This window comes from Sprattus sprattus (genome assembly GCF_963457725.1).
Source record: "Sprattus sprattus genome assembly, chromosome: 2".
NCBI lineage: Eukaryota > Metazoa > Chordata > Actinopteri > Clupeiformes > Clupeidae > Sprattus > Sprattus sprattus.
Genome location: NC_137921.1, coordinates 6,895,608 through 6,921,359, shown reverse-complemented (window position 1 = coordinate 6,921,359; position 25,752 = coordinate 6,895,608). Strand labels below are relative to the sequence as shown.

Below are 25,752 nucleotides of genomic sequence, written 5' to 3'. Positions count from 1 at the left end.
CACACTGGCTGTGTTTCTCCTGCAGAGATTGAGAACATGACAGAGAGAGCCTCCCAGATCAAGACGCTGGTCTCCAGCTTCCCGAGGCAAATAGTCATCGTCATGCGATACCTCTTTGCCTTCCTCCATCAGTGAGTGAAAGCTACAACTCTTTGGTACAGTCATTTTTAAACAGTTGCAGAGGGAGTATCATATTAATGTGTGTGTGTGTGTGTGTGTGTGTGTGTGTGTGTGTGTGTGTGTGTGTGTGTGTGTGTGTGTGTGTGTGTGTGTGTGTGTGTATTTGTGTGTGTGTGTCTGCATTGCAGTGTCTCCCAGTACAGTGATGAGAACATGATGCAGCCCTACAACCTGGCCGTGTGCTTCGGGCCCAGCCTGCTGCGGGGAGCCGAGTCAGGGGACGCCGTCACCCTGCAGCCCCAGATCAACGCCCTGGTCAAGACGATGATCATCCAGCATGAGAGCATCTTCTCTGGGCCCACCGAGCTCCCGGGGCCCGTCTACGAGAAGTGCATGACCCTGGAACAAGAGTACTGGTGGGTGACAATATATTCAATAAATAATATATAATTAAAAATTATAATATAATTAAATGTATAAATGTATATGTATGTATGTATGTATAAAAAGGGTTAGAGGGTTTTTTTTTAGGGTTAAAACTTTATTTTACAACCACAGACTACAACAATCATCATATAGATCAGTATTAATCTCACTAAGGTTCTGTGAAGTGATTTAAGATTTAAGTTTTCATTAGGCTCAAATTAGTGAATGTGTAAGTGAGTACTGTGAAGGAGAATTTATGATATTTGTGTGGTCCTGCATTTCTCATTAAAAGCTGTAACAGCTATAGCAGTGTGTGACGTTAAGGCCGTTTCCACTGCTGTTTATCTTTTCATAGTGAACCTATTACTGAGGAGGGGGAAGGAGAGACAGAGCATACCCACAGTGAAGATGGTGAGAGAGTACAAACTCACACAAGCATGCACACACACACACACACACACAAACACACAAACACACACACACACACACACACACACACACACACACACAAAACTTGCAATAACTGACGTGTACCACAAATGTCTCTTTAAACATAGTAGATACATATTCTTCCTTGTGTTCATTCTCTAAATTGTGTGTGTGTGTCTTCATGTACGTACGTGTCTGTGTGTGTATATGTTATGTGTGTGCATTTGCTTCACTTCCATGGCGTGCCGTGTGCTCTGTGTCTTGTACTGCCTGTGTGTGTGTGTGTGTGTGTGTGTGTGTGTGTGTGTGTGTGTGTGTGTGTGTGTGCGGGGCAGAGTGGGACGCGGTGGCCATGTTTGATTATGTCGCACGCTCTGCAGCCGAGCTGTCGTTTAAACAGGGGGACCACCTCCTGCTGCACAGCAAAGCCTCCGCTGATTGGTGGAGAGGAGAAGTGGGTGGAGTGAAAGGCCTCATCCCCCATAAGTACATCAGCGTGTCAGAAGGGTAAGCTTATTCACTGTGTGTGTGTGTGTGTGTGTGTGTGTGTGTGTGTGTGTGTGTCTGTCTGTGTGTGTGGTGTGTGTGTGTGTGTGTGTGTGTGTGTGTGTCTGTGTGCAATAGAGCAGAGGTTCTCAATACTCTTCCTGTTTCCTTTTATTCCCTGCTCTGCGTGCCTGAATGGCCTCATCCGTGACACTCTTGATAAGCTAATCACACCTCGGACATGCAGCCATTTTGTTGTCAATGTTTTTATGGATTTATGGTTCCAAAAACACACACACATCCGTTTGAATAGATATTCTGCCATTTTGTGCCACAGTAATTGGGGCTGGGTTGGTAGCTACTGTACAAACATGTTCTCTGAATAGACTTGCTGCCATTTTGTGTTCATCAAGAGCGCCATAAATGCACTGATTTCAATCACGATTGCTTAGAGCGGGGATGAAATAGAATTTTCCAGAGCTTGGGTGGCCCAAGGAGCTGGATTGAGAAAAGGATGGTTTAGAGTTTTGTGCGAGTGTGTATGTGTGTGCGTGCGTGTGCGTGTGCGTGTGCGTGTGCGTGTGCGTGTGCGTGAGTGTGTGTGCGTGTGCGTGTGCGTGTGCGTGTGAGTGTGAGTGTGAGTGTGAGTGTGTGTGTGTGTGTGTGTGTGTGTGTGTGACTGAGCTGATGAGTGGGGTATGACGTCTCTCCTCTTGTGCCAGGGTGGAGAGGAAGCTGGAGAGAGGAAGGAGGGAAGAGAATAGAGGAGGGAGCACTGGCAACCTGGCAGAGGAGCAGCAACTGGGCGAGCACAGCACACGGTGGGACACACACACACACACACACACACACACACACACACACACACACACACACACACACACTCACACACACACACACTCACACACACACACACACACACACACACACACACACACACACACACACACACACACACACACACACACACACACACACACACACACACACACACAGCTTTAATGGACATGCAGCCATTTTATTGTCAATGTTTTTTAAGGATTTATGGTCCCAAAAACACACACACATCCGTTTGAATAGATATTCTGCCATTTTGTGCCACAGTAATTGGGGCTTGGTTGGTAGCTACTGTACAAACATGTTCTCTGAATAGACTTGCTGCCATTTTGTGTCAAAGTTAGGTTGAGTTGATAAATAGCTACTGCACTCATATGGATCAAGTCTGAGTGGGCTCACATCTATTAAGTGTCACAATCATGGTGGGGTAATCAGTGGCTATTGGATGCCTGTGTATTTTGTGTGACAGACGTGTTAGGTTGTTAGTTAAACACTGCACAAACGTACACCAGTCTGAATGGGCCTGCAGCCATTTCGGTCATATTCATGGTGGAAGAACCAATGGCTATTCTGACTGAATGTGCTGCCATTGTGTGCCTCAGTGAAAGTGGCCAGAATAGTGGGTATTAGATGCACAGGCATTCAGTCTGACTCAGCATGCTGCCATTTTGTGCCACAGACATGATGAATGTATGTTAGCCTGAGCTGAAATTACCTTTGGGCTATTAGAGTTGGAATCCAAGTTTGACAAAAACTGTAACCTTGGGAACTGCTAAGATGACGCCATAGTTTTCATAGTTTTGTACTTTTGCAAGACAGAACTAAGTTTATGGCCCTTTTAAACTGATTAAGATCCCAATAACACAAACAAACACGTGGTGTGCATCTTGTGCATTTACTTTAACTTCTATCCATTTCTCCTGTTTTGCTTTGTCTCCTCACAGCATGCGGGTGAACAGTGACAGTGCATCTCTCCCTGGGAGGCAGAGAGGACTGGGAGTTGGGGTGCTAGGAGGAGGGATAGGAGGAGGGATGGGAGGAGGTGGAATAGGAGGAGGCATGGGAGGAGGTGGAGTAGGAGGAGGAGGTAGCGGGAGCAGCAGTCCTGTGCGTAAGCTCACCCTGCAGGTGCCTGAGGGTCGCATGATCCAGCTGCCCCAGTCCCCTGGCATCATCCGCCAACACTCAGGGTGAGCACACACACATGCACACACATGCACGCACATGCACACACACGCACACACATGCACACACATGCACACACATGCACACACATGCACACACATGCACACACATTCACACACATGCACACACATGCACACACATGCACACACATGCACACAAACGCACACACATGCACACACACGCACACACACGCACACACATGCATACACATGCACACACATGCACACAAAAGCACACAAACGCATGTGTGCTTATACATACATACACACACATACAAATACACACATATACAAATACACACATACACCCACAAGCGCATGTTAGCATAAACATACATACACATAAAGACACACACACATACACACACACACACACACACACACACACACACACACACACACACACACACACACACACACAAATACATGCAGACACACACACATGAATATACATTGTCACTCCCTCTCTCTCTCACACACACTCAAACATAAGGAGGTCAAATAGAATTCACACTCATTAGTCAGTGGTTGTTCAGACACAACAAAATATCATATTGTATAGATTACATCATTTCAATCAGTATTACAAGATCTAGTCAGACTGGGTCATGAACGGGTCAATATCTGATGTTTTCCCAACATAATAGAAAAATATAAACTTCAAACACAAGTAACTGCTCTTCTGCAATGTGCCGTAGCAAAGTCTTCAGTCTGATCAGTGCGATCCCACATATATTTAAAGCCCCCTGAAAAATGGATCTTTTCCTGTGTGTGTGTGTGTGTGTGTGTGTGTATGTTTTGCAGGAATCAGGAACGCAGACACACACTGGACAGCGTGCGGGCAATGCCTGGCGGATCAGAGAAGCAGACTATTCAGGTAGAAAAGGTGTGTTCTGAAGGGTGTGAGGGAAATGTGTTATAAAGTGTGTGTGTGTGTGTGTGTGTGTGTGTGTGTCTACTCACTGAGTGACTCTTACATCCTCCCACTCACCTGCATAACAAGGCCTGGGGTGGGTTTAGTTTTGTTTGCGGGGGGGGGGGGGGGGGGGGGGCGACGACGGCGACATGTAAATAGCTGTGTTTGTAATGTGTACATCACCCTTCAACAAAAACATGGGTTACAAGCTTACTAATCCTGACGGACAGGCTTCCGCTTCAGCAACTAATGAGCTCTCAGAGAAGGCCCTCTCTCTTTCTCTTCCTCTCTCTCCCTCTCTCTCTCTCTCTCTCTCTCTCTCTCCCTCTCTCTCTCTCTCTCTCTCTCTCTCCCTCTATCTCCCCTCGCTCTCTCTCTCCCTCTCTCTCCCTCTCTTTCTCTCTCCCTCTCTCTCCCTCTCTCTCCCTCTCTTTCTCTCTCCCTCTCTCTCCCTCTCTCTCCCTCTCTTTCTCTCTCTCTCTCTCTCTCTCTCCCTCTCTCTCCTTCTCTCTCCCTCTCACTCCCTCTCTCTCTCTCTCCCTCTCTCCCTCTCTCTCCCTCTCACTCTCTCTCTCTCTCTCTCTCCCTCTCTCTCTCTCTCCCTCTCACTCCCTCTCACTCTCTCTCTCTCTCTCTCTCCCTCTCTCTCCCTCTCACTCTCTCTCTCCCTCTCTCTCTCTCTCCCTCTCACTCCCTCTCTCTCTCTCTCCCTCTCTCTCTCCCTCTCTCTCTCCCTCTCTCTCTCTCTCCCAGATCCTCATAGAGCCAGGCGGCTGCTTTAGTTGCTCGGCACAGTGCCGACATGTTGATTTACTACCTGCCACTCAAACGACTCTCGGGAGGTTTGGCTTCTCACCTGGGACGTCATGTTTCTAATAGTGATGTCTCTCTGTTTCTCTTCCTGTGCCCCCCCATCTCTTTCCCTTTATCTGCCTCTATCTCACTCTCTCACTCTCTCACTCTCTCACTCTCTCACTCTCTCACTCTCTCACTCTTTCACTGTCTCTTTTTGACCTTCATCTCTCTTCATCTCTCATCCCTCCCTGGCATACTTCCCCCTCCTCCTCCAATATATATATTTTTCCCTTCTCTCTCGGAGTCCCATACTTTCTCTCTCTGTATCTCTCTCCCTCCCTCTCTTCCTTTCTCTCTCCCTCTCTCTCTCTCTCTGTCTCTCTCCTCTCTCCCCCCTTCCAGGAAGTCAGTCGTCAGATGGACTCTGTCTTTAAGGAGCTCCTCTCCCGCCAGCCTCCCGGCACAGCAGCCGCGGCTACAGCCGCCCCCGCCCCCTCCGCCCCCTCCCCGGCCTCCACCTCCTCTCCGCCCCCTGCGCCCCGCACCGCCCCCAAGAAGCCTGTCTTTGGCCTCATAGGCAGACGCTGAGGGACGGCCACATGGAAGGAGGCCTTGAAATGGAGATGCCCTGAAATGGAGAGGAAGAAAGGATACAGTAACACCAACATGGAGAGAGAGAAAGAAAGAAAGAGAGAGAGGGGGAAAATACCCAATCAATTGTCTGTTTTCATTTTGGACAAGGGATGCCTGTTGTCCCTAGGGGCGTTGAAGAATTGAGAAGATATATTTTTCCAACTCATACAATATATTATAGTCTTACTATATGCTGTCTGTTGACTTGCCATCCCATTGTGCATCTGTCACAGTGCTGTTCTGTGGTGTGTGTCTGATGTGCTTTGTTGTAGTTGTAGTGATGTCATACGTGAGGTGCCCACTTGAGCCAGGGGCGCACTCAAAAAGGCGAAAAAGTTCACCCAGCCCCAACAAACGCCAACAAATACCCTCAACTCCAGCAACTAGCAGCTGTTGGTTGTCCTCGGATCAGTGTGTTATGCCGTAAGTGTGAGGCAGAGATTCTAGAGTGTGGAGCGTTCATGGCGTTTTATGATCTTTAGTTCGAAGTATATGAGTTGTTTCTCATTTAACAGAAATTCGTAACCTCTCATTTACTTCACATTCTAAATTCAAATTTTAAAACGAAAAACTTCAGAATGTTGGTTATGTTTCAGTTTGTTTGAGTTTGTTTGGCCAGTGTGAGAGAGCCTTATACAGTAAGTCCAGTTCAGGGACCAAAGGGCTCAAACTTGACGACCGGAATTGTGTATGTACCTTCGTTTTTGGACGAGTATACATCGTTGTAATTGACATTCATGACGAGAATTAGAGACGTGGCACACGTCACACAGAATAACCACGAGGGGAAAGTAGGCGCTGCTGTGAGTGGGCGCTGATGTGGTGTGCTCTGTGTGCGTAGATAGTGAGTCACAGCTATCGCAATGACTGCACACTTTTTCTCAATTGAGTGATTCAGATTTCACTTTTTTGTTTTGTTTTTTTTGTTTAAGATTTATTTTTGGGTTTTTTTATGCCTTTATTTTGATAGGACCGTTGAAGATATGACAGGAAGCGAGGCGGAGAAGAGGTGGGGAGAGGATTGGGAAACGACATCAGGCCAGACTTGAACCTGTGTCCCCTCGGGCAATGTAGCCCGTAAGTGGGGGGCTAGATCTCACTTTTCTTTACCTAGATATTCCACTGTTTATTCAGCAATTTGATGGTTGTTACAACATTTTATTTTTGACCTGTGCCAAACTTTGATTTATGCCTAGCCCCCTGTGCTTAGTTCGAAGCCATGATTTTTTTCCTGTTGCAATGGATCTTGTTTGACCAAATGTTCTGTGTATGTCATGGGTTTTGTTAGCGGCGTAAAGAAAGAGAGAGGGGTACATTATTACGCTCAGTCTCAGGCACTAAGCAACCGTCAGTATATTGACAGGACCGTCATATTTTACACACATCTGGTATACATGCATATTCACTGGCTGTTATTTAGAGAAATAATGCAGTATATTGCTTTGGTATTATGTCCTATGACTTTAAGAGTCGCCTGTAGGTCATGCACAGGGCAGTGCTTAAGCATTTAATAGAGAGGAGAAATTTGAGACAACCATGTTTCTTAGATCCTCAACTTTCATTCTTATGAGAGAATGCACCCTGGTAAGCATGCTCATAGGTGCCACACACACTCAGACAGACAGACACACATACATATACACTCAGACTCACACACACACACACACACACACACATGCACAGTAAGCATGCCCATAGGTGCCACCCATACACACACACACACACACACCCATACACACACACACACACACACACACACACACACACACACACACACACACACACACACACACACACACACACACACACACACACACACACACACACACACACACACAGTGTAGTGGAAAGAAGTCTGGCACTGGAACAGGTGTGGAGACTAAAATAAGTGCCATGGCCACAAATTCCCTGCGCCGCTCCATTTAACATGTTCTGTGTCGCGTCTGAAAGCTGGACAGGCAGGCAACTGTGAACAGACATCGCCTCACTGGTCCACATCAGTGGAATTGGAGTGGGAGGGTGCGGGGGGGGGGGGGGGGGGGGCTGGGGGGTATGCTTTTCTGCCATGTAAAGAGATTCATAGAGGGACCAGAAAAGAAGAAATGACCAAACTGTGAAACTGAAACAGGAAGTGCAGGGTCCCTCTCACTTCCTGTTGTTCCTCGATGCACAAATGTCACAGACACGCCTAGGTACCCACTCTGATCCTTTCCTACGCAACACGCTCTCTGTTTGATGATGTCACTGGATTTATTGTCGTTTGAAACCATAGTACTGAATTAATAAATGATATAGATTCTACAATATTGTCTGAGTCTTTTTTTCATGTGTTTTCTTCTGTTCTCAAACATATTGATCTTAATTTCATGTTTTAAAGGATTTTAAATAACTCTCTACTGGCAGCAAGCAATCACAGGCGCTCACAATAAATTACATTGGAGACATTTTTGACTTTCAGAACCACCCATTACAGCCATGTAACACACCTGGGCCTTACCCTCCTGTGATGTCATATTGAAGTTGAATTAAAAGGCCATCCCTGTTATCATGAGCCAAGTGTGTGTGTGTGGCACTGGCATGGACAGTCGGGTAACCTGATCTCTTCTTTTACTCTCCGGCCCCCTTCCCAGTCATTCCACCCCCCAAAATAACCCCACACTCATTCCCTTACTGCTGCCTAGCCAACACGCGCACACACAACACATGCATGAACACACTCACACGCAAGTGGATAGATAGACAGAGACATACGGTAGAGGGCCCAGGGCAGAGGTAACCCTCAGTCTCCCACTTGAGCTGTAACAGCCTCATGTATCTCTTTACAATACTGCCCTGCTTAGGAAGGCTGATGAGTGACACACACAAGGTTCTCGGCTGAGTTGATAGACTAGACTGCACTAGACTGGCCAAAACTGGAGGTGTGAGTCGGAAAGGGAGTGCAAAGGTTGCCATCAATCAAACTCTCATTAATTGTCTACCGGATTAGTAATCAATTAAGCCATCTTGCTCAGGCACTGTCCGGGAGATATTTTCGTGGAACTATATTTTGTGGGATTTCGACTGGTTACTGGCACAAGAGGTAAGTGAGGGCATGGATACTGGTATAAGTCCACACAGCGTAAAGAAAGTAAAATAGACTACACACATTTGTACTGTACGTGCATGTCCAACACACGTCATCTCACCTATGCGTTTTATTCAATGAATTACTTAACAAATAATGGGGGAGCAAACCAATATAATTTCCTATGATTTACTTTCAATCATAAGGGGACAAAAATGATAATTCTCTGTTCTGACTGTTGTGTAATCCTGCTATGCAGGTACTCTGTCATCTTTGTAGCTTACTTAAACTACATTGCATAGAGTAAATAAGCGTACTTACGAGGGTGTGTCGTCCCTGTTTCAGCATGGCAGTGTATCTGTGTGGTACGTTAGTGGAACAGGGTCATTCAGCGGGACAGTAGTAGTATGAATCAGGTCCAAAGCCTGAAGCATGAGGAACATACAGAATAGTTTAATTTCTTCATGATCATTCATATTCCACATCACTCACATTTCATGCAGTAAAACACACAGACACACACACATACACACACACACACACACACACACACACTCACACACACATTTGAATGGGGAGAAGGGAGGTGAAGCCCACAAACCCTAATAAGATACAGCATGGTGCCATGGCACAAACTGTTATACAGAATGTATGTACGAACATTGCCATGCAGGTTTATTAGCACTCAAATTTTCCAGTTTTTCGTCAAAACTTTCATCGTTTAGCCTTCAGAGGGCATTGCTGCTCTCTGCTGTCTTCTCTTGACAGTGTGACCTCTTTCCAGTCTTCAACATGATGTCAGATGAATACCTGGTCGAGTGTAACATCGATGATGATGATGATGATGATGATGATGATGAAGGTGAAGATGAAAATGACGATAACGATGGAGGGATGAGGTTGTATCCCTCTCCACCCCCACCTCCCCAGTTCTCATCCAGTCCCTCGGCCAGTCCTCAACCGTCATTCACCCACATCGATATCAGAGACCAGTACGGAGTCAACAAGCACTTGAAGGTCAGGATGACTGAGTTGATGTGAAAACTTCAGAACTGTCTAAATTGCATATCCTGCTTTGGTCATAAGCAATAGTAAGAATTAAGTCCTGTCACTTGCCATGGTCGAGGATATCAGCAGGCTTTCAAACTAGTATCTCCTTTGTACAACGAATGATAATATGTTACTTATATAAAGCATTTGGGACAGTGGTTGCATAAATAGTAGACACAGTGGTAATAAAACGCGTAAATAAACAATGACAACATTTATGCTACACAAAGGTAATGAAAACTACAAGAAGGAAAAAAAATTAAAATAAATATCAATGCTCACATTTTTGCTATATGGTAATAAATATACAGTAATAAAGGCATTGTTTCCTGCCAGTCAGAGGCATTGTAGAAGCATCAGAAGTTTCAGAAGGTTGACATAATATGTACATTACAAATACACATTTAAATTTTCACAATTCTCTCTCTTTCTCTGTCCTTCAGGTGGAGTTCAGTGATATCTTGGCAGAGCCTATCTCCACACACACATACGATCGCGTGTGGGTGTACAGTGGCATTGGGTTTGAGTCAGCACGTATCTGGGGCTACCGCTGCCTCACGCTGCTGTGTGCTGTCCCTGTATCCCTCCTGTCCGGCTGCCTCTTTGCCCTGCTTGCTTGCCTGCATATCTGGTACAGTAACAACACAAGTCTCTGAGATGTGGTATTCCAGTATCTGTCTTACTGAATTGTTATTTGATCATGTTAATGCAATAAGCCATAAGTCTGAAGCTTGCATATGAAAGTTGATGAGTGACTTATATACTGATGCTTAAAACATTTAAGGTGATCACTGTTTACTCTTTCTGTCAAAATAATTTTCTTTCTAACCTCTAACGCTCCCTCTCTCTCTCTCTTTCCCACTGACTCACTTAGGTGTGTGATGCCCTGTATTGAAGTATGTCACATTTGCCTTCCTTGTGTGCGATCAATTTGGATGAGTGTAGTCAACATCTTCATCGCACCTTTCTGTGAATCTGTTTCCCGCTGCTGCACTGGCATTTACGTCTCTCTCTCTAAAGACTGACCTGAAGTGATGGGGATATTGCCAAAGCAAAGTTTTTTCATGTATGGGACTGAAGATCGGCTTGATTTATGTACATTACTCTGCAGATGAACTGGAAGGGGGGGACCGAAGGACAAGTAATCTGTTATTGGACATGTAATGTAATATCTCTTACTTTAGCTAATGAATTTTCAGGATGTGAAGTTTTCACCACTCAGTATTTATGTCAACACAGTATGACAAAGTGTTTAATTCGTTATATTAGCAGTGTTTTCATGCTTAACCTTGTATATGTTAATGGAGCTCTTTGTGTACATTTTGTATGAAACAGTAAATAAAATGAAACATTGTTTCTACCACTCTTGCAACCACCTCGCCTGCTTTCACCCAGGATTGTACTTCACTCAACAGTGCCCTGCTGCTCGGGTCAGCGTTTTCGTGGTTAAAACTACATTTCCCAGAACCACTCCTATACAAATCGTCATATGATGGAACACGGAAGTAGCTAGGGGAATTCCTAGCTTGTCAACTTGCATCGGATTTTAGAACATACTGTAGCCAACTGAACTGAAGCTTGTAATTTTCGACTGTGGTTTTTCTTCGGAATAGGATAATGACAGATAGCTAACGTTACAATTTTTTTTTTTTTTAAAAGACAGATGTCATTTTGGTTCGTTAGTCTCATAGATAGCTAACGTTCCTTATCGCCCTCGACCAAATTTAGCCAACGTTAAAGTTAGAAAGCTATCCTAGCGTGCTAGATAGGATAGTTGTTTATCGCTAGTTTGCTTCTGGCTACACATCGCTCCAGGTTGATAGGTAAGATGGTCTTAAATTATCTTGTTAGCTACCAAGCCAGTTGGATTGTGAACTTGATTTAATGGCCTTAAACAATCTTCTCTGTCTAATGTTGAATTGTATGTTTTGATTGTCTGTGGTGCTATGATAGGGACGGACATAGCCTGAACAGCATAATTGCCCTTTGAAGCTTCTAGTGAAATGTATTTCGCAGATATAACCGTTATTAACTAGTGAGCGAAATTGCTTATTGACATGCACTTCCGAGATCATGTTATCATGCTATCACGTTTTAGAAATACAGCTACCAAGCCTTATTTTGCGTAGGCAGTAATACATACATGTGGGAAAGAGGACGAAATTTTGCTACCTAGCCACGTAGCAATTTGCTTGGTAGCTTGCAGTTTCCACATACAATAATTCACCGTTCGTCACATATTAGAGTCTAGATAAAACAGTTGATTTTGATATGCTTCGTGGTATCAATATGCCAACGATTGACAAGACGACAGTAAAGGGGTAAATGCCTGATAACCTAGAAATTGGCTTAATGATCTAGTCTTGTGGTACACGCCCCTTCACTAACTTGTTTGTTGTGGCGGTAAGCTATGCTAATGTTAATATCAGCTGGGAAACGCCATGAGTTGAATGGTCATCGAGCTAGTAGACTAGAGAGCATGAAAATAAAGATAGTAGCATTATGTCAAATCAGATATCAATGACCGTTAATGTTAGCTAGCTACGGGTACGTAAGTGAAATTCTTGGAGTGTGGTTAAATACCGACGTCGAAAATTCGAATATCGATAGCTTTTCTTTCGGGAGGTACGTTAACATCACATTCAAATGTTATCCCAGCGATAATTTCCAATAATTTGGTATGTTAAGATATCTATGTATCGCTAGCTGTGTAGCAAACCTTGTTGTCTAGCTATGCTGACATTTCTGCCGGTGTCATCATTGCCAACCACTATTGTCGGTCACAGCTTACAAATATAATCATGAGACCGTTTGGCAGGCTATGACCGTCTGCGTCTTTCATGGATACATACAGTGATAATTGCATAGTTGAACACTTTTGCGCGGTCTACAGTGATAATGGTTTGCATACCTATTACACTCCTGCATTATGTGATCTAGATGAAAGCGAAAGTAGATAGATGGCGCAGATATCGTGCATGGTTTATACCGTAACCGCGTCGTGCGCCATTATGCCATTCGTGTATCATAGTAACATCATTTAAATATGACCGGTTGACAGTGGTGGTTTATTTACACATCGACCTGTCCGTGTCCTCCCAGTCTAATGGTTCAGCCCCAGCCCCACACCGGGAGCTCACAGTGGGAGATGAATGGGGAGGAGGCGGTGGGCACCGGAAGCAATGGGTCACTCGGCCCCAGTTCCCAAGGCTCGCTCCGTGTTCCACCTGAACTGGCTGGCAATGAGGTGGTGCTTCGACTCGTGGGAGACAACTGCCAGCTCAAAGGTATGAACACCAACATAACTGGGCCCTTTCCACATTAGCATTTGTCTTACGGTGTATTTTTGTGAGATAACCGCTCTCTCACATGCATTTCAAAGCCAGTCAATTGATTAAAGTGACTGAAGAGAGTGAGTAAAGGCAACACTTTTGTGTCCCATCAGAGGCACTGAAGAGGAGTAATGACTCCCTGCGGGAGCGATGTGGAGAGATGGAGGGATGGCAGAGGAAGGCCAGGGAAGAGAGGGAGTTCCTCAGCTGTCGCTTCCGCGAGGCCAAAGCCCTGGTGGAGCGACTGCAGGGGGAGAACCAGGTCCTACTCGGAAAGTTCAACCACAATGCCGCCCTCCCAGGAAGTCGCGGCAAGTCTAGCCTCACAGAAACAGGAAGTCAGGCTCCAGACTCAGACGAGAGGAGCAATGGCCTCCAAGACTCTCAAGAGGTACGAAGCAAACACCATGCACACACACACACACAACAAAAGAAGGCCAAAAGGGCAGCATTACAGACTGCAGAAGCAGCTGGCACCTCACCCACACACACAAATACAAACACACACACACACACACACACACACACACACACACACACACACACACACAGGACCACATGCGTGTGTGTGCAGTGTTGTCCAGACATAGCCCTTTTCCTGAAACAAAGACCGTTTGCAAAGCTATGAAAAAATCATTTGGTGGATTTACAAGCCATTCGCCCAGCATTTGAACGTAATTGTCAGTAAAATGTCGTTTTTGGTTGAGTCACTCTATTTGTCTCTGTCTTGTGTTGTTGCAGTCAGCAGAGGGCCACTTGAATCCAGAGAAGTGTGACTTGGAAAAGCATAGGAGTTTGGTAAGGCTCACATTCTGCGTCCTTATCATTACATGGCTTATCTCTGTTTACACAACTACCACAACCGTGTGTGTGTGTGTGTGTGTGTGTGTTTATGTTTATGTATCTATGGGCATGTGGTCCTGTGTGTGTGCGTGCGTGCGTGCGTGTGTGTGTGTGCAGTCTTGTGGGAGTGACAGTAGTTTTCTCAGTAGTTTGGCCATCAGTATGGAGGACTTAACGTTCTTTCAGGAGGGATGTGGGGATGAAGAGGTGAGTCTTGTCACCCCATCACCCCCCCGCCCCCCCCCCTCATATCCCAGGCTTTTTGGAGTAGCACTCAACTTAATGCCTCACCCTCTGAGCCCCTTGCAGCTTCTTAATCTCCCACTTCTCCTGTGGTGGTGTGCTACTGAGATTATTCCATGGCGTTTTCCATGTTGGTTTCTCCCTGTCTGTCTGTTTCTTGTTCGCTGGGGACGAATTATGAGATGCCGTTCAACTCCCCCCTCCTTGTCGGTTTGTCTCTCTCTGTCACCCAGTTTCTTTCTCTTTAAACAAGGTGTGATTCATTGCAGGCTTCTGTATCATGTGCTTGATGTAGCGTTTTTTCCCAAAAGGAATGAATGATCTGATGATTACATCAGTTAGATTTATTATCTTAATGTGGCCGGAATAACAATAATGAAGAATAACAAAGAGTAATGTAAATAGTAAAGGTGATGTTTGTCATGTAAAGACCACGGTTGTTTTGGGCATTTCAAATTAATCATACGATTAACAATATCTATTTTTATTTGTGTTATGAATTATGTGCCAAATATGAACTTAGTTTATGTTAAGTTGCTCAAAAGGAAGGGTCCGCTACAACAGTGGTTCTCAAACGTTTCACCGTGAGTACCACCTCAGAAGTATTTGGCTTTCCAAGTACCACCATTGTAACTATCATTGACCTTCGGTAGCATGCCGCGCAATAGGAACTAAGTGGTATTACCTTACTGTAATGCCTGATCAGGAGAATAAGCATGGCTCAGATAAATACAAACTTAAATTATAGGGATCTAGTTGTTTTAATGATTTTTAAATATATTTAATGATTAATATCCTAGTCATAAAAAATGGGAAAACTTCCTGAGTACCACCAAGAGGGAGCCGTGTACCACCAGTGGTACACGTACCACAGTTTGAGAACCACTGCGCTACAGCATTGCTCACTTAACATTTGGATACAGAATACTCCTCTGATCCACCCGAACCACCAGTCTAGTATCAATCTCTGATTACTTACTCCGACTCTCTGAACGGCTCTCTCAGTTCACTTGCACCCCTGAGTAAATGTACCCCTCTCATTTGCCCTCCCCCCCCCCCCCAGCCTTCTGAAGGAACCAATGAGTTCCTGCAGCTGCTGAAGAGCCACAAAGATAAGCTAGAGAAAAACATGAAAGACTTACGGAGGAAGAATGAAGAGCTGGAGAAGGAGAAGGCGGAGGGAGAGAAGCAGAGAGATGGCCTGCTCAGCACTGTGGAGCAGCTGCATACCCGCCTGAGTCAGCTCACACTGCAGGTAGCTGCCGTGCTTTTTGCGGTCGAATGCTTCATTTGTACGATACCATACTACGCTAGTGTATTATACTACAGTGAACTGAACTGTAGTATAATGTAGTCGTCAGTAATGTGTTATAGATGTGTTGTGAAGGCCTGTGATGTCTTGATATGCTTTGGAGTTTAATTGTGTTTATTCGGGTCATCACCGTTAGCCAGTGTTTATGTAACCCCCCCCCCCCCCCCACCCCCCACCCCCCCCAGTCATAATATTAACTGTCACCATGCCTTTGTTATGACCAGACTTTATTTGAAAAGTTATGTACAGAGCTATTGGAGCTAAAGTGGTTTTAATACTTATAGGCCATTTGAATGTGGCTGTTTCACTTGTCAATGCTGTATACTAAGGTCAGCCAGAAACACAAGACAGCAGTTTGACACTAGAGAGACTAGCCAGGGCCCACACCTCGCTATTCGCTATGTCAGGAACAGGTGATTGTAACAGCAGGGACAAATCTGTGGTTGTCGTCAGTGAACTCCGTGACCTGTGGTTGTGGTAGCGAGCCAGAGCTGGTGATAACTCTCCGCTTGGTTTGCTCCGCAGGGTGGAGCTGTCATGACTGAGGCGGTTCAAAGGTCAGATGTCCCACATATGGCCTCCGACAGGTACTGCTTCCTTCCTGCCTCTCCTCGTTATCGCTTAGGGGGCTCGCATAGATTTGAGATGGCCATTCAGGTTTATGAATTATGTCAGTATATGATATTATTTCTATGACTGTCTTTATTTACGAGCCTTAATAACACGCTAAGGGGGTTCACATAGAGTTGAGATGGCCATTAAGTTATGCACTGCAACACACTGCTATCTTTGTGTACATGTGAATAATAAGTTTTTCAGATGACCGCTTAGTTTGAATGAAATACTCAGATTAGTTTGTAATTAGAAATGATTTGTTCAAGGTGTAGAGATAATTGACCGATCGCCAGGGCTCCGCCCCCTAGTTATTGTTGCTACGTCCGACACAATTCACGGAACTGTCAACCTTAAAGCCATGGCAAGTACGGGTACGATCGCTATAACTGTCAGTATGAGTGATGATTTTTGGAGATATACCTCCGCGGTATCCTCCAGATCAAGCCAAAAGGGACTGCAATATGTAGTGGAAGGATATATCCAAAATATTAAGATCAACAACGAAGTGGACACAACAATAATTGAAGCAAAGGCATACAGGTCTCAATAAAAAAAAAAAAATAGAAACCCTACGACCTCTTCATTGAAATGCAACCAGCACAACCTTGTAGACTAGTCATGTTATTTCACCACTGGGTAAGATCTCAATACAATATTTCAAGCTAGCTAATAACCTCCAAAGATTATTCTTATTATTTATTCCGTCTCTGGCGAGAGACTCTGGAGGTATGTATGGTGACTATCCTAGCTAGCTGAGCTATCAAAGCTGGCGATTGCGAACGCCAGCAGCATACATACAAAGTGTTCGTTAAAAGTTCTGTTCAATGTTGTATTAAGCATAAATACAAACTACAAAGTGTTCGTTAAAAGTTTTGTTCAATGCTGGCGTTTGCTGTCGATAGCTTCAACAGCTCTGCGAGCAATCATACAGACAGTAACAGTGACATTTAGACAGGCACATACATTAACATTTAATTTTTTTTAACATGAACACTTTGGTTGGATAGACTAGTTATGTTATTCTAGTGGTAATAATACAAGTATTCATGGACCATAACTGTTGGGGGATTTTCTCTCTCAACTAGATAGTTAGCCATCATGCCTAGCGATAGCTAGCTGGCAGCAAGCAGCTTGATTTACTTTGGAGCAGACTATGTGTATTTTGCGATATATTTAGTTGGGTGTGGGGTGACCACACTGTTTAATACACAGCTGGCACTTTTGCGCCTGTGTTTTGGGCTTTGGGGAAGCGGAAAAAAACCGACGTATCCCTCTAAGCTCTCAGGGTACCTCATGTCATACCTACAAGTCCCATAGGCACACTGTTTAACCACGCTGCTCAGACCTCAAAGTTGTCGGACCTTCTTCTCTTAGTAGCCGTTGCTAAGGTATGATTGGGCAAGGGCCGTTCTAGGGAGGAGTTTCGCGATCGGTCAATTATTAGTTTACTCTACTATTATATATTCTGAATGGTTTATGAAAAAAAAGAATTATATCAGAATGAGATATAATTTCTATCTGACCTTAATTACGAACCTTAATAACGATCCTACTATCAAGCTTGATAATTCTGAGTGTTTACAAATAGTTTGATACACACACAAGGTATTTTGCTGCTCAACGTCATCGTGTGCATTGTCTTATATCTAAATGGCCTTAGAACTCTTATCTGTGTGTGTCTGTGTGTCACCAATGGAGTTTTTATCTTCAATCCACAGCGGCTCCCAGTTATCCAAGATGAAAGATCAGCTCCAGGCCACACAAGAAAGGTAAGAGAAGCTGGAGTCATGTTGGACAAAACAAAACAAGGCACTCTAATTTGTGAAAAGAAAAACTTACACCGGCAGTAATGAATGAGGGATTAGTTTCTTTGATTTGCACTCTAAGCCGTTATTGATCGAGGGGGTGTTTGGCCCTGCAGGTATAAGGACCTGGAGGAGAAGCTGGACTGCCTCCAGAAGAGTTCTGTGCACAGGGACCGAGCCGAGGTTCAGCTCAAACAGAAGGAAAAGGACTGTGCACAGGTTAGCTATAAACTTACTGTTACAAAAGGACAAGAATCAGATACTGTATACATGCGAGTAGTTCATCGTACAGCATACAGTATGGGAAAAAAATGTCACACAAGAATTCTGCATACAAACAACATGTCTCGTGTGATATATGTACAGATGTGAAGTTATTGTAATTATTCGAATTGTGTGTGACAGCCTGTAGTTGTTCTAAATGTAATTGTGTGTTTTTTTCTGTTTTTGTGTGTACTTCAGCTGGCCAAAGACAGCGAGGCCCTGAAGGCTCAGGTGACGTCTCTTCTGGGGGAGCTGCACGAGAAACAGAGCTGCCTGGAGAAGAGCGACGAGAAGAGGAGAGAGTCGGAGGAGAAGTACGTCAGTGTGTCTGCGAGCGAGAGAGAACCAGACGTGAGATGGAGAGATACACTTTATGGACAAAAGTATTTCGCACGCCTGACCATTACACCAACAGGGACAGCAATGACATAGTATTCAAATACATATAGTTTAAGACGCAGTTGGTCCCCCTTTTGCAGCTATTCATTCTGTAGAGCATTGATCCAACCTCAGTGCCTGACCTCATAAATGCTCGACAGAATGAATGTATAAAAGTATTTTACTACAATGTCATGACAGTCCCTGTTGGTGTAATGGTCAGGCGTCCGAAATACTTTTGTCCATATAGTGTATGTTGGGAGTGTGTTACAGTGCAACTAACACTGATCCTGTGACTGACAGTTGAAATTGATGCTTAATGCAGGTTCTCTAAATCAACCAGCCTGATTTTATAGTGGGATTATAATTGCACTCTGCTCTATACCTCTTTGTACTTGAATGCCTTTAAGCTGTTGCTGTATGTTATCCTGACTGACACCTCCTCCCACCTCCTCCTCCTCCTCCTCCTCCTCCTCCCACCTCCTCCTCCCCCAGGCTGAGTTCCAAGACGGAATCCCTGCAGACGCTGGAGAAGGAGATGGAACAGCAGCGGAGACAGAACAGCGTCACCGTGGACAAGCTGCTGATGCAGGTGCAGAATCTGGAGGCTGCTCTCAAGAAAGACCGCCTGGTCATCACGGAGGAGAGGTGAGAGTGACAGGACCTCCAGTCCACACTCCAGCATAATCACAACTCTCGGGACGCCGTTCTGATTTATATTGGGTTTCTGTGTCGCAGTTCAGCTATGCTTTGGGGATTTTGGTTAGTTTTTCATTGCTTGGAAAGAGTAAGTCCACTGTGACTAAATTATACCAAAAATGCAGTAAATGAGAGAATCTTAATGCATGCCATGTAGAATACTATGATGATGCAGGTTTTATTTTACGATAGAAGCCTACCAATAGAATCAAGATTGATGCTTGAAATGTTATTTTTTTTATTTTGTATTATTCCTCCGCTTCATCGTGCTACTAGATCATTTTTATTCTGAGACCTCTGATGGTTTGATTGTTGTGCCGTCGAGTCTGGGGGGGTCGCTTCAGGATCAAAAGAAGCAGAGACAATGTAGTGTTATGGAGAGAAATTCAACTTCCTTCTCTCTTGTTCTCTTCCTCTCTGTCTCCTGTTGTCCCCCTCCTCCTCTGTCTTCTGTTGTCTTCCTCCTCCTCTGTCTCTTGTTGTCTTCCTCCTCCTCTGTCTCCTGTTGTCTTCCTCCTCCTCTGTCTTCTGTTGTCTTCCTCCTCCTCTGTCTCCTGTTGTCTTCTTCCTCTGTCTCCTGTTGTCTTCTTCCTCCTCTGTCTCCTGTTGTCTTCCTCCTCCTCTGTCTCCTGTTGTCCCCCTCCTCCTCTGTCTCCTGTTGTCTTCCTCCTCCTCTGTCTTCTGTTTTCCTCCTCCTCTGTCTCCTGTTGTCTTCTTCCTCCTCTGTCTCTTGTTCTCTTCCTCTCTGTCTCTTGTTGTCTTCCTCCTCCTCTGTCTCCTGTTGTCTTCCTCCTCCTCTGTCTTCTGTTGTCTTCTTCCTCCTCTGTCTCCTGTTGTCTTCCTCCTCCTCTGTCTTCTGTTGTCTTCTTCCTCCTCTGTCTCTTGTTGTCTTCCTCCTCCTCTGTCTCCTGTTGTCTTCCTCCTCCTCTGTCTCCTGTTGTCTTCCTCCTCCTCTGTCTTCTGTTGTCTTCTTCCTCCTCTGTCTCCTGTTGTCTTCCTCCTCCTCTGTCTTCTGTTGTCTTCTTCCTCCTCTGTCTCTTGTTGTCTTCCTCCTCCTCTGTCTCCTGTTGTCTTCTTCCTCCTCTGTCTCTTGTTGTCTTCCTCCTCCTCTGTCTCCTGTTGTCTTCCTCCTCCTCTGTCTCCTGTTGTCTTCCTCCTCCTCTGTCTTCTGTTGTCTTCCTCCTCCTCTGTCTCCTGTTGTCCCCCTCCTCCTCTGTCTCCTGTTGTCTTCCTCCTCCTCTGTCTCCTGTTGTCTTCCTCCTCCTCTGTCTTCTGTTGTCTTCTTCCTCCTCTGTCTCCTGTTGTCTTCCTCCTCCTCTGTCTCCTGTTGTCTTCCTCCTCCTCTGTCTCCTGTTGTCTTCTTCCTCCTCTGTCTCCTGTTGTCTTCCTGCTCCTCTGTCTCCTGTTGTCTTCCTCCTCCTCTGTCTCCTGTTGTCTTCTTCCTCCTCTGTCTCCTGTTGTCTTCCTGCTCCTCTGTCTCCTGTTGTCTTCCTCCTCCTCTGTCTCCTGTTGTCCCCCTCCTCCTCTGTCTCCTGTTGTCTTCTTCCTCCTCTGTCTCCTGTTGTCTTCCTCCTCCTCTGTCTTCTGTTGTCTTCCTCCTCCTCTGTCTCCTGTTGTCTTCTTCCTCCTCTGTCTCCTGTTGTCTTCTTCCTCCTCTGTCTTCTGTTGTCTTCCTCCTCCTCTGTCTCCTGTTGTCTTCCTCCTCCTCCGTCTCCTGTTGTCTTCCTCCTCCTCCGTCTTCTGTGTGCCCTCTGACAGGAGGAAGCTGGCTCAGCTTCAGCACGCGTACACGTGTCTGTTTCAGGATTACGACGCCAAACTGAAAGCAGAGAATCAAGCCAAAGTGAGGGTGAGTGTGTGTGTCTTGTCTGCGAGTCACCTGGTCTGCTTTGACTGTGGGTCATGGTCTGTGTGTGTCCACACGTGTGTGCCTACGTAGAGAGTTATGCGTGCGTGTGTGCGTGCACCCCCTAAGCAGAGCTTTTTTTTTCTTCTTGTATTCTAACACATCAGGGGTGTGAGGTGGTAAACCTGTTCCACTGGTGTGTGTGTGTGTGTGTGTGTGTGTGTGTGTGTGTGTGTGTGTGTGTGTGTGTGTGTGTGTTTGTTTGTGTGTTTGTGTGTCTGTGTGTGTGTCAGAGAGATCAAGGCCTATGTGTTCCCCATGCAACATGTCTGGGTGGTGAGATGGGGTCAGGTGGAGGCAGACACAGGTGTGCTTGTGACTGTGTGTGTGTGTGTGTGTGTGTGTGTGTGTGTGTGTGTGTGTGTGTGTGTGTGTAAGAGATCCACACAGAGGCAGATGTAGAGAGAACCAGCGAGCATGCTGACTCTGACATATGCTCCCCTAATGCCATGTGGCAGGGCGGCGAGGTGGGAGACCTGGCTAACCGGCTGGTCGAGGCTGAGAAGGCGCTGGCACTGAAGCAGGACCTCATAGACAAGCTCAAGGAGGAGGCGGAACAGCAGAGGAGCGTTCTGGAGACCGTGCCGGTGCTCACTGCACAGGTAGGACGGAACACACACACACACACACACACACACACACACCTCTTTGTATAGTGATACATTATGTAAAATTTGAACTGGGATAGCATTAAATGAACTTGGTTTCTGGAAGGTTATATGTGTAGATCAGAGAGCTTAACAGTCATCAGTGAATCATAACACAATCAATTCTCTGTTTAGTGTAGTAGTCTGCACACACATACAAAAGATATGCACAAAAAACAGATATTGACTTAACTACATTGACAGTCAATCTTTTATGAGAACGAATCTCTACATAGACTTGGACAAAATTGTAAGTACCATTCTGTTAAAGAAAGAATAAACCCACAGTAGTCACTGGAAAACGTGAAACTGACAAAAGCAATTACTGAAAAACATTTACTGAAAATAAACTAATGAAAATCAGACATTGCTTTTGAATTGTGGTTCAACAGAATCATTTTAAAAAACAAACTAAGAAACTGGCCTGGAAAAAAATGATGGTACCCCTAGAAAAAAAAAATTGACCATAGGGACATGTTAAACTAAGGTGTGTCCATTAATTAGCATTACAGGTGTTTTCAAACTTGCATTTAGTCAGACTGCCTATTTTAAGGGTGAAAAGTAGTCACTGTGCTGTTTGGTATCATGTGTGTACCACACTGAACATGGACCACAGAAAGCTAAGGATAGAGTTGTCTCAGGAGATTAGAAAGAAAATTATAGACGTATGTTAAAGTTAAAGGCTATAAGACCATCTCCAAGAAGTTTGATATTCGTGTGACTAAAGTTGCACATATTATTCAGAAGTTTACGGTCCAGGGTACTGTAGCTAACCTCTTTGGAAGTGGCTGCAAGGGGAAAATTGATGACAAATTGAAGATACAGATAATACGAATGGTAACCAAAGAGCCCAGAACAACTTCCAAAGAGATTAGAGGTGAACTCCAAGGTCAAGGTACATCAGTGACAGATCGCACCATCCGTCACAGTATGAAAAGTTGACCTAGGAAGACACCACTGTTGAAAGCAAATCATAAAAAAGTGGAATTTGCCAAAATGCATATTGACAAGCCACAGGGATTCTGGGAGAATGCCCTTTGGACAGATGAGACAAAACTAGAGCTTTTTGGCAAGTCACATCAGCTCTATGTTCACAGACGCAAAAATGAAGCATATAAACGAAAGAACACTGTACCTACTGTGAAACCTGGAGGAGGCTCTGTTATGTTCAGGGTCTGCTTTGCTACATCTTGCACAGGGTGTCTTGATTCTGTGCAGGGTACAATGAAATCTCAAGACTATCAAGGCATTCTGGAGCGAAATGTGCTGCCAAGTGTCAGAAAGCTTGGTCTCAGTCGTAGCCAGGTCATGGGTCCTCCAACAGGATAATGTCCCAAAACACACAGCTTAAAACACTCAAGAATGGCTTAAAGCAAAACATTTGTCTATTCTGAAGTGGCCTTCTATGAGCCCTGATCTAAATCCTATTGAACATCTGTGGAAGTTGGCCAAAATACCTGTTGACAGATGCAGATGTGAAGCTTGATTGTAATGATTGCCTCAAAAGGTTGTGCAGCAAAATATTAAGTTAAGGGTACCATAGTTTTTGTCCAGGCCAGTTTCATTAGTTTTCTTTTTTTAATTATTCTGTTGAACCACATTCAAAAGCAATGTCTGATTTTCATTAGTTTGTTTTCAGTAAATTTGTATTTATTATTACTTTAGTCAGATTCAAGTTATTTCAGTGACCATTGTGGGTTTTTCTTTCTTTAACGGAAGGGTTCCAACAATTTTGTCCACATCTGTATACACACACATACATCGCCTCTAAACAAATCCTAGTACTGTTTGAATTGTTAACTACTCTCTGTCATAATCTCTCTCACAGACACAGACACAGACACAGACACAGACACAGACACAGACACAGACACAGACACAGACACAGACACAGACACAGACACAGACACAGACACAGACACAGACACAGACACAGACACAGACACAGACACAGACACAGACACAGACACAGACACAGACACAGACACAGACACACACACAGACACACAGACACACAGACACACAGACACACAGACACACAGACACACAGACACACAGACACACACACACTCAGCTCGTTTACCCATGGAGTCTCCTATTGTCCTCTGTCTCGCAGGCTGAAATCTATAAATCAGATTTCCTGGCGGAGCGGGCCGCCCGGGAGAAGCTGCATCAGACCAAGGAGGAGCTGCTGGAGCAGTTGAACCGGGCCAACGCCGACATCGAACGGCTCAAGCAGGAGGGCACCTCCCGGTACGCCAATCCCTGAGTGCCACACCACACACTGCATCCCCGTCCATTGCCTTTTACACTGGTTTGTTGTGGTGTGATGTTTTTAAAACAGAAAAGATCCGAAATGAAGGTTATACAAAGGTTAAATACAAGATATACATTAAAATGTATTAACTAGCAAAAGCGTTTGACGCATTTGCCTCTAGCTGTCCTAGCTGTGTTTAGCTGGGATTGAGCATGAAGCAGGAAAATTCTGTTGTTTAGGCTGAACATGACATGGTCATTTAATTATAGCGCAGCAAATATTAGAGTTTAAAGAGCGTGTGTGTGTGTGTGTGTGTGTGTTTCACAGAGCTCGGTTGGAGGCCATGCAGCACAGACACCAGCTCATCCCTGCTCCTGCACGTAAGTAACCCTCTATCACCTTACACAATACATGTTCTTTGTTCCAAAATGAAAGTATTTTGCACATAGCACACATGTATACATTCTTGGCATTCATTTGGCTAGCGACCAAAAAAATTCCACCAGGTTAAGCAGGTTTACATTTTTACAACTCTGTGTGTGTGTGTGTGTGTGTGTGTGTGTGTGTGTGTGTGTGTGTGTGTGTGTGTGTGTGTGTGTGTGTGTGTGTGTGTGTGTGTGTGTGTGTGTGTGTTTCTCTCTCTCTCTCTCTGCCCCAAATTAGAGTTCAATCAAGCCCAGCCTCCCCAGTCCTTCCGCAGTGCTGAGGAGCAGCCTGACTTCCGCTGCCCAAAGTGCCGTTACCAGGCTCCCGACATGGACACCCTTCAGATCCACGTCATGGACTGCATCCAGTGAGACACTCCGTCCTGGCAGAGGAGAGTTTTAGTTGGGAGGTGGGGTATGAGCAGGGGGAGGTTGGGGGTAACCCGATGAACTTTACCTTACAACCAGTTACTCATCTGATTGGAGGAGAAGGACAAGAGACTGGGCAAGGTGAACAAGAGACATATATTGTGACCTTTGACCTTTGGACACTGTTGCACACAATCTACTGACTGACAGTCAAGCATCAAGACAACGTTGGAACATTGATATGAGCACCGGTCATGAAATATCTGTTCAGATCTAAAATTGCATCAACTTTGTATGTGTGACAATGCTGTGTATATTTTATATAAATACTATTATATAAGATTTACACGCTTACATGAATACATATAGATATGTAAATCTTATTGACAAAAAATGTAGGATACTGCCTATGTGACAGCATATTGTAATGTAATGCACGTATGGATGTGTGTCTGCTTCTTGGCATATGTCTGTCTGTGGCCATGTTTCTTTCTGCCTGTGGTTTTTTTGTCCATCTGTCAAGATGTTCTCACTCTTTGAGGATCTATGCCAATCTTCTATGTGAATATTGTCTATTACATTCATTATATGAAAACATGAAAGAGGCTTTTACTTTGTATAGACTGTTGTTATGGCAAGAGGTTTAAAGTAATAAATATAACTGTAAATATAACATTGGCTTTGTTTTATACTCACGTGATTCTTTGACTTTTGTTT

At 44.8% G+C, this 25,752-nt stretch overlaps 3 protein-coding genes across 7 annotated transcripts in view; all 3 read left to right on the top strand.

Moving 5' to 3' along the window:
• arhgap4b (Rho GTPase activating protein 4b) overlaps positions 1–7,827 on the top strand; it is a 40,029-nt gene extending 32,202 nt beyond the window's left edge. The window contains exons 17-24 of the mRNA XM_080831912.1: positions 26–131; positions 309–536; positions 902–957; positions 1,311–1,482; positions 2,184–2,282; positions 3,243–3,488; positions 4,287–4,359; positions 5,596–7,827. Of these exons, the coding sequence (XP_080688038.1) occupies positions 26–131; positions 309–536; positions 902–957; positions 1,311–1,482; positions 2,184–2,282; positions 3,243–3,488; positions 4,287–4,359; positions 5,596–5,781 (1,166 nt within the window). The 3' untranslated portion in view covers positions 5,782–7,827. The remainder of the gene's footprint in view (positions 1–25; positions 132–308; positions 537–901; positions 958–1,310; positions 1,483–2,183; positions 2,283–3,242; positions 3,489–4,286; positions 4,360–5,595) is intronic.
• Positions 7,828–8,823: 996 nt separating this feature from the next.
• On the top strand, positions 8,824–11,154 carry cav4b (caveolin 4b). Of its 3 annotated transcripts, none has more exons than XM_080831981.1 (4): positions 8,824–8,905; positions 9,659–9,907; positions 10,384–10,571; positions 10,815–11,154. In XM_080831981.1, the coding sequence occupies exons 2-4, from the start codon at positions 9,683–9,685 to the stop codon at positions 10,963–10,965; spliced, it is 564 nt and encodes a 187-aa protein (XP_080688107.1). In that variant the 5' UTR covers positions 8,824–8,905; positions 9,659–9,682; the 3' UTR covers positions 10,966–11,154. The 3 variants fall into 3 exon arrangements, with proteins under 3 accessions (XP_080688107.1, XP_080688108.1, XP_080688109.1); XM_080831982.1 differs by having other exon boundaries at positions 8,855–8,905; positions 9,623–9,907; XM_080831983.1 differs by having other exon boundaries at positions 8,861–8,905; positions 9,675–9,907.
• A 344-nt stretch (positions 11,155–11,498) lies between these two features.
• On the top strand, positions 11,499–25,708 carry ikbkg (inhibitor of nuclear factor kappa B kinase regulatory subunit gamma). Of its 3 annotated transcripts, none has more exons than XM_080860824.1 (16): positions 11,499–11,763; positions 13,043–13,227; positions 13,386–13,663; positions 14,014–14,070; positions 14,233–14,322; positions 15,422–15,613; positions 16,196–16,257; positions 18,004–18,054; positions 18,207–18,309; positions 18,553–18,668; positions 19,228–19,380; positions 21,190–21,274; positions 21,796–21,939; positions 24,101–24,237; positions 24,569–24,621; positions 24,905–25,708. In XM_080860824.1, the coding sequence occupies exons 2-16, from the start codon at positions 13,047–13,049 to the stop codon at positions 25,036–25,038; spliced, it is 1,836 nt and encodes a 611-aa protein (XP_080716950.1). In that variant the 5' UTR covers positions 11,499–11,763; positions 13,043–13,046; the 3' UTR covers positions 25,039–25,708. The 3 variants fall into 3 exon arrangements, with proteins under 3 accessions (XP_080716950.1, XP_080716949.1, XP_080716951.1); XM_080860823.1 differs by having other exon boundaries at positions 21,190–21,280; XM_080860825.1 differs by lacking the exon at positions 14,233–14,322 and having other exon boundaries at positions 21,190–21,280.
• The last annotated feature ends 44 nt before the right edge of the window (positions 25,709–25,752 follow it).